The sequence below is a fragment of the Eurypyga helias genome, unplaced genomic scaffold, assembly GCF_000690775.1.
Source record: "Eurypyga helias isolate BGI_N326 unplaced genomic scaffold, ASM69077v1 scaffold44129, whole genome shotgun sequence".
NCBI lineage: Eukaryota > Metazoa > Chordata > Aves > Eurypygiformes > Eurypygidae > Eurypyga > Eurypyga helias.
In genome coordinates this window covers 683-8,799 of record NW_010272237.1, presented here as the reverse complement: position 1 = coordinate 8,799, position 8,117 = coordinate 683, and the positions used below count along the sequence as shown (strand labels likewise).

The 8,117-nt window shown below is 46.1% G+C and overlaps 1 protein-coding gene across 1 annotated transcript in view; it reads right to left on the bottom strand.

Annotated features, from left to right (window-relative positions):
- The window catches only part of LOC104515185 (CAP-Gly domain-containing linker protein 2-like), a gene marked incomplete at its 5' end in the record, with an annotated part of 8,270 nt that extends 211 nt beyond the window's left edge, over positions 1 to 8,059 (bottom strand). Inside the window, 4 exons of the mRNA XM_010159071.1 lie at positions 691 to 774; positions 2,819 to 2,876; positions 5,437 to 6,381; positions 7,955 to 8,059. Coding sequence (XP_010157373.1) covers positions 691 to 774; positions 2,819 to 2,876; positions 5,437 to 6,381; positions 7,955 to 8,059 — 1,192 coding nt within the window. The remainder of the gene's footprint in view (positions 1 to 690; positions 775 to 2,818; positions 2,877 to 5,436; positions 6,382 to 7,954) is intronic.
- Between the last annotated feature and the right edge of the window lie 58 nt (positions 8,060 to 8,117).

The window sequence follows — 8,117 nt, the reverse complement described above, 5'->3', positions numbered from 1 at the left end:
TCCTGCTTTTTGCCTTTTCCCAATTCATAAAGGTCTTTTCCAAGATAAAAGATCGTAAGATCAAACTCCAACCATCAACCTAACATGACCAAATCCACTACTAAACCATTTTCCTAAGCACCACATCTACATGTTACAAATACCTCCCAGGATGGTGACTCTACCATCTGCCTGGGCAGCCCATCTTAGTGTCTGACAACCCCTCCAGTGAAGAAATCTTCCCCAATACCCAATCTAAACCTCCCCTGGCACAACTTGAGGCCATTTCCTCTTGTCCCGATTTGTCACTTGGGAGAAGAGACCAACCTGCACCTCTCTGCCTCTTCCATTCAGGTGGTTGGACAGAGTGTATTCCCACTCCCGACAGCACAGGTCTGATTAGCTCTGGATCTAGCCCTATTTAAAGGGAGATCTCAGACACAACAAGCCCGGCTCCATTTGTTTCTGCATCTTTCAGCTTTTGACATTCAATGTGCCCAAAACCCCCTTCTCACAGGATACAACTATCTTCTGCAGAGTTTATATTCACCTTCTCAAGAGAGGTCAGGAGTCCTGAACAAATTTTTACCACGAGTATCGACTAACAGACAGCCACCATCACGTTCTATACCTGCCCCATGTTTAACACCAGTACAGAGGATGAGCAGGGAAACACCTAGTTCCCACCAGCATCGGATTAGGGAAACTTACCACTTACTTGGGCCCTTAGAGTTTCAGTCTGGGACACCAGCGATGACACCTCTTTGTCTCTTTTACTCAGCTTGTCTTGGAGGTCTGTGCGAGTATGAAAAGACACAGATTAGAAGCGTGGAAAATGCTTTGTGCAAATAGTGAAGGTTATCAAGTGTACGGGTTGTGGTGCAACAGGCGAGGTGGTGGTACCCTCCACTAACAAAACAGCAGCGGGTGTTTCTCACTGCATCTCACTGCCATTCAGGAGCTTTCAGCACATTTCTTTATGTTACCTCCTACACTGGAGGACAGATAGTTTAAAAAGACATGGTTTCTGGAACTGATACGTTTCCACACTCAGAGCATAGATCTGAATTATGATACTTCTGTAGTTCAAGAATGAACTTTTTATTTTTAGTACATCCTATATATGGCTTATTCAGTGTGGAAACAACATGCACATGGACTGAGTGGCCATTTTAAGAGCAGTAGCTGCTGGACCAATTTGCCTTCTACCCTCCCTAGGCAGAAATTACCTGCTGATCAGTGTAAACTTTGATGTAACATACACTTAATCCTGTACCTGCAAACACAGGGATGAGGCTGATGGACAAAGCCTAGCTAGCAGTGAGGGCAGATGGAAAGATGACAAAACACCTGTCTGAATCCGCAAACAGCTGGAGAGACACTCAAACTAAAGTTTCTACTAAGTGAAGTTCAAAGCAAAAGTCCCCAGTTTTGCTGGGTACCTCAAAATCTAACCTCTGTTTAGATTGCTATATCCTCAGCAGGATTATAACAAGGGCTTTGCAGAGAACAGAGTCCTTAGAGATGTATAATAGAGAAAAAGCTATGCCATCATAAGCCAAATGCCATTTGAAAAGAGAGGCGACAAGTTAGTTGTGCAGAGGTCACCTTTGTGACCTACACAGATAACATTTTCTGCTAAAGAAACTGTCCCTGAAGAGGAATGAAGAAATGAGCCTCTTAAGAGCAAACAAGGGAAGACATGAACTGGCACCTTACTTGCCTTCGAACAGCCCCGAACCCTTCACAGACACCCAAAAGCACATTCCACTCACCAGATGTGGTAGGACATTGCTCCAAACTGAGACTATCTGGGCCATCCAACTCTGATCTTACCAGGTCTGCTGCTGCTCAGACTAGGGGTTACAGCTTATGCAGAGTGTAAATCATTTTCAAAGCCACTTTATACAAGTTTTAGAACTTCATAGTACGGTTTGGGTTGGAAGGGACCTTAAAGACCATCTAGCCCCAACCCAGATTGCTCCAAGCCTCATCCAGCCTGGCCTTGAACACTTCCAGCGATGGGGCATCCACAGCTTCTCTGGGCAACCTGTGCCAGTGCTTCCCCACCCTCGCCGGGAAGAATTTTTTCTTGATACCTAATCTAAATCTCCCCACTTTCAATTTAAACTTGTTAACCCGTGTTCTGTCACTCCCTGTCCTTGTAAAAAGTTCCCCCCAGCTTTCTTATCAGCTCCTTCAGGTACTGGAAGATCTCCCTGGAGCCTTCCCTTCTCCAGGCTGGACACCCCCAACTCTCCCAGCCTGTCCCCATAGCAGAGGGGTTCCAGCCCTTGGAGCATCTCCATGGCCTCCTCTGGACTCGCTCCAACCAGTCAATATCCTTCCTATACTGAGGGCCCCAGAGCTGGACACAAAACTGCAGGTGGGGTGCATAAATACTATGTTTTGTTAGAAGGATGGATTTGATTTATAGTAAGCTTAAAAAAGTGAACTCCCATTATTTGAAGCTAGTCACATTAATATGTACTATTAGCAGCCCTCTCCTATGAACAAGTTATGTTTTATGTCTGGATTTTACCTGCTCTAAAAAAAAAGTATCAGTGAAGGGATGGAAGTGCACCCATTTCCCCAGATCTGTCCCCAGTCTGCACCATCTGCATGGTGAGTGTGTAACTAGTAAAAACATCCACCCCTGCATATGCTCAGCCAGATTAGAGGGAAAAAAAAAAAGCTAGACAACAAATACCATCCAGCAAAATCAGAGATGAAATGGATTTGTAAGCCTAATCCAGACAGCCACCCCTGCAAGAGGAAAAAGAGGAATAAAAGGTCACTGGAACAGGGTATTCCAAGACAAACCAAAAAAATGTCATACCTTCCATAGTCTGCTTCATCTTTATCTTTTCTTCTGAAATATCATTAGTTTCAATCATCTGAAAAAAATGTGAAATATGAGATAAGATAGCCTTTACCCACAAATTCAACGCAAAGGTACCAACCACAAAGCCTCATCCAAAGCAGAAGTGTATCCAGTACCCAAGTTATGAGGTTCTACATCCTGCTTAAGGGAAACAAAGGCTTTTGAGGAGTCACTCCTACAGCTGGGCACCACAAAAGGTTAACCAGTACCACCTGAGTGCCTACACACAACAGGCAAGCTGAGCACAACGAGATTCACTTGGGAAGGTTAAGAGATCAGGCCTTCCCCACAAGCTTTGGTTCCAGCTTTCACACCCCCAGAGTTTGTGCAGAGCAACCACAGAGCTGCTCTCCTTCCGACCAGTCTCCCGTGGTTAACCACAGCAAATATTCAGGTACAAACGCTCTTCAGCATTCAACTTGAGACCTGTCAGACAAGTTTCTCAGCTGCTGAAGAATCTAACTGTGCCCGAAGTTATGAAAACAGTAATAAGAAGTTGATAAAGTAATAATTATGAGAATGAAGACATTAGTAAAAATAACAAACAGCAAATGCTTTTCCATGTAAAGGATTCCACCTTTTTCCCCTCCTCTTATCTATACTGCAACAGGTGGTGTAAAGCCAGAGACCACAGAGCTCACAGCCAAGCCTTCCACTGCAGAAGCCACAGTTTAGCCCTTCAAGCCTCTTCACATCCAGCATCCTTCGGCAGTACCTCAGCACACACCCCGGATCCAGCAGCTGCTGTGGCCACCACTGCTGAAAGCCCCAAGGTCAGCCCCAAGAGCTTGGGTGGGCTGCAGGACACTTCTTGAACAGAAGCTGCAGCACACCCAAAGGGGGAATACACACTGCCCGAGTTACTTCTGGTGTGGAAAAAGTACTGACTGCTCTTTGGAAGCACAGTTGCAGCTCTCACTTGAAGGCCTAGGAAGACAGCATGTTGATGGTGACAAGACACATTTGTTTAAAATATTTGGATAGTCAATACTGCAGTCAAAATTTAATTATCCAAGACATTTAAAAACAGAATTTGCCCTATGACACTCAGACTTTAACCCATGCATTTCTTCTCACATTTTCCTGATTTTAATCAACACATAGTTAAAGTAATTATTTCAAGACTCCCTGGTTCTAATCCAATATCAATGTTACCCAGAGTCCTCACTTATTTAAAGGGCTCTGGAACAAGCCTCCAGCTTCCATGACATCCATTCCTGTTTGAATATCAGCTATAAACATGTGACATGTTGTAATAACAACTCACTTTTCCCAGGGCCCTGGCTGTACTTATTCTTCATGACTGTCTTTACTAGATGAAAGATGTTGAGCAAACCTTAAAGCACCATTAATGCTGTACATTCCTCAGGCTTTCGCATCTCCTGTCCAGTTGAGCATGCCTTTGCGCAGGCACAAAGCTCTGACTTGGCCAACAGTAAATCATGCACTTGACTCTGCTGCCTAGAGGTGCAACCAATTGCAATGAGGCCATTCATGTTGGCAAATTAAACACAGGCATCGTGTTCTTTTCACTGGCACCACAGGCTGGAACGGTGACTACGCTGCCAGTGCTAGACTGCAAATGAGTATTCTTAAAACGTGCACATTTTGTGGACAAGCAGCAGGTTGGATTTTGCTCATTTTTCATGCAAAATCCAAAACATGAACAGTGGTCCAGCCTAGAGACATGAACAGCAATCTGCCCCCCTCACTCTATGGCAAAACCAGCCACATGTCTGTGCCACACACAAAGACAGGATGGCATCCTGTGACAAACAGTAAAAAAAGAAAAGAGATGAGGACAACTTAAAAAGACACAAAGGCCACAGAAAATTGGTTTCTTCATATTATTACTGGTCTTACACTAAACTTCCCTGGGAGGCTCTGGACTTGTATGCAATCAGGCATTTTATTTCCCCAGCCTGGTACCATCCTGGCCCTTGCTAGCAGCTCTTCCATTACAAACCTCAGAGGCAGCATTTCCCTGTCTCATACATGCTGTGAAGCCTCACCACCACTTCTGCCACGCACCTCCCCCCCAATGCCACCAGCTCAGCCCCCTAACCAAGGCTCCCAAACCATGCTGCATGTGCTGAGCAAGCAACGTGCTCCACCTCAGCATGGGCAATGCCTCTTCTTCCCCCTACCCCTAACAGGTCTTGCTCAATAACTCACTAAGGCTGCTGCAGCTCGTTTGAGGATAACAGCTATATTGTGGAAATGATGCTTTTTCAGCTAAGAATGCTGCTTGCTCAGGATGAGAGCCCACCCCGACAAACTACCACAGTCCTCTTCTGCTGCCAGAGCACTCGTGTGCCTTTGAGCCCAGATGTAGCCCACTTGCTTCACTCAATTCCTATTTTTAATTGTGTCACTGTACTGGCTTTCAAGAGTAGGAAGACACCTCCTGCATGGAGAAGCAGTGCAGAAAAAGCACCATCAGTGGAAGGTAACAACATCAGATACTCCAAGGCATAGAAGCCATAGAAAGTTGCACAAGGCAGCAGCGGATGGCTGCCCCTAGGAAGGGTTACTAACAGCGATAAACAAGCAGAATGACCCAGAAGTCATACATTTGCATGCTGAGAAGGATGCAGGGCCTCCGTGGACTGCAGCTTGTTCTCTAAGACAAGCACTTTTTCCTGCAATCTGTGGATCTCCTGTTTGCTCTGGGCTTCTGTTTTCTGCATTGTTTCATAGTCCAACATCTTCTTCTCCGCCAAAGAAATCTGTTCTTTCAAGAAAGCTATCGCTTGCGTCTGATCTTTATATTCACCATGAAGTTTCTCCAGTTCATGCACCCTCAGCTCAGCATCTCGACATTTGTCCTTCACATCTTGGAGCTCAAGAAGGTGCTGATTGCTTTTGGTTTCCAGTTGCATTTTCCAGTTGCTGTTGCTTTTTTCCACTTCATCCACAGCCTCCTGCAACTTGAGTTTGAGGCTCTCTTTCTCCTTTATATGAACAGCCGTCTCAATGTCATGCTTTGCTTTCAGGTTCTCCAGCTCAAGCTGGTGCTCCATCTTTATACTCTCCACCACTGCCTTCAGCTCCACGATCTCCTTGTGCTGGCTGTCGGGGCCAGTGTTCAGCGTGGCTTTGAGGTCCTCCAGAGACTTCTGGTGGTCAGAAGCTAACGTGTCCAACTTGGACTTCCAGTTGTCCATAAGCCCCATGTTCTCATTAGTGGCTTGCTGAACTTTATGCTTTAGGTCAACAATTTCTTGGGAATACTTCTCATTGACAGCTTTCAGCTTCTCCATCTCCTGCTGGTACTTCTTTAATGTCTTCTCGTATCTCTCCTTGAGCTGGCTGCTCTCCTTCTGATGCTCCTTGTTGGCAGACAGCAATTGGTCTCGTAGACGAAGAGCCTCTGACTGCAAGCCAAGGTTGTGCTCAGGGGTCTCTGCTTGGTGAGAGCTCCTGAGGCACTGCCGAAGTTCATCCACCTCACTGCGCCTGAGGCTCAGCTCCTCCTCCAGCTGCAGGATTCGGGACTTCTCTGCTACCGTGGTTAACTGCAACATGACAGAGAAGACAAAGTCAGCCCCCACCTCCCATCGCTACATCCTTCCTTTGATTAAGTGTGCTCCAGTGGAAGTAAATCCAAAGTACATTAGTCACAGTTCAAATAAACAACAGAAGAATACCCAGCACCCTCTGGTTTGAGTAGTTTTGCACCAGGGTAACTACCACCGAGAACACTAACAGTTATGTCATCATGCCAATTGCAATTCGTTTTTTCTAATATGAACCTCTCGTTTTCCACAGAGAAACACACATCTTGGAAACAACCCTTGAAATTCACTAGAGAGCAACAGCGGTTTATGAAAAATAATGTCCTGACAGGGCATTATATTTCCAGACGAGGCATCTTGCCAGATGATGCACAGAGGAAATGTGACTGCACATGCAGGAGTATCACAAGCATTGAAACCAGCATTAAGCATATCATGTTTCCTTTATTGCTCAGCAATCCTCAGCCTGCAGACCTCTTCTGCATCGTAATTTGTTTACCCTGGTGTAAAAAGGAAAAGGGATTTTTACACATGAGTACTTGTTAGAGTTCATTAGCAAAGTAAAAATAACTTAGAAGGCTAGAGGATGCAAGACAATAAATCTGGGCATGGTTAACATAGAGCATAAGGGCTATGGATCAATGCCTTACGATCCGAGTGTAACCGAACAGGGCTGAACTACCTGCCAGCCACAGGGAGTTCAGGGTGCTGCAGCTATGGACGGAGAAGAGGTTTGACTAGATGAGATACTAGAAAAAGGCAGAAGAAACAAGGAACCCAAGCAGATCTTGCAGTGCAAACTCACAAGCGATCAACTCCAGTTCAACTCCATTGCCATTTTCGCCACTAAGCCTCAGCCCAGGAGGCTGGGCAGTTTTTATTTTAGATGGGCACAGGGGCATTCAAACCATTCAGCCCCTTTGGAGAACCTCACGTGTGTGCTTTCCAGAGCTCTAACAAACCCATTGGCCAGGAGCAAGCCCACTGTAGGCAAGCTTGCCACTTCCCACACCACACCAGCATGAAAAAGCCCTTTCCACATCTGGCTGCTTTTGGGATCAGGTGCATCCCCCATCCAGGCAGCCTGCCCTGCTGCAGGCATGGCCAAGGATCAGAGCTGGTCCACCTGCACTCACCAGTATCTTCCACTTCAGGTGGCAGCTCCCACAGCTGGAGGGAGGACAAAGGGAATGCTGATTGCAATGTTATTTTCTACCACAGCCTGGGGGAGCCTCAAGGCAGAATGAATTGTGCAGGGTGCAGATATTATTTGGGCATGTTAATTGAAAGATGAATTGTGAAGAGCTCGTGTCAAATGGTGGCATGGGGCAGAGAAGCAAACTCAATCTGAGAAACAAGTCCCCACACAAGAAGCAAAGCTAGAAATTATATTGTACTACCATTTCCAGGAGAAAGAGCAAAGAAAAAAAATAATCAGGGAAGCCTAAATTCAAGCCAAACCCAACCAAACCCACGAACCAAAAAAAAAAGAAACCCAAAGCAAGGCATCATGAGCATCAACGCAGGGGGCAAGCGCGTTGTTCTGCAGGCAGGGCAAGTGGGGGTCGATTACCCTGGTGTCCTCTAATTCTCTGAGGAGTTTCTCAGCCTGTGCCTTCTCAAACAGCAGGCTCTGCTCGAGCTCCCGTATTCGGGCATGCTCCAACTGCGTCTGAGTCTGGTCACACATAGGGAGAAAAGAAGAGTGGAGATGGGAAAAAGGGAAGGGGGAGGGG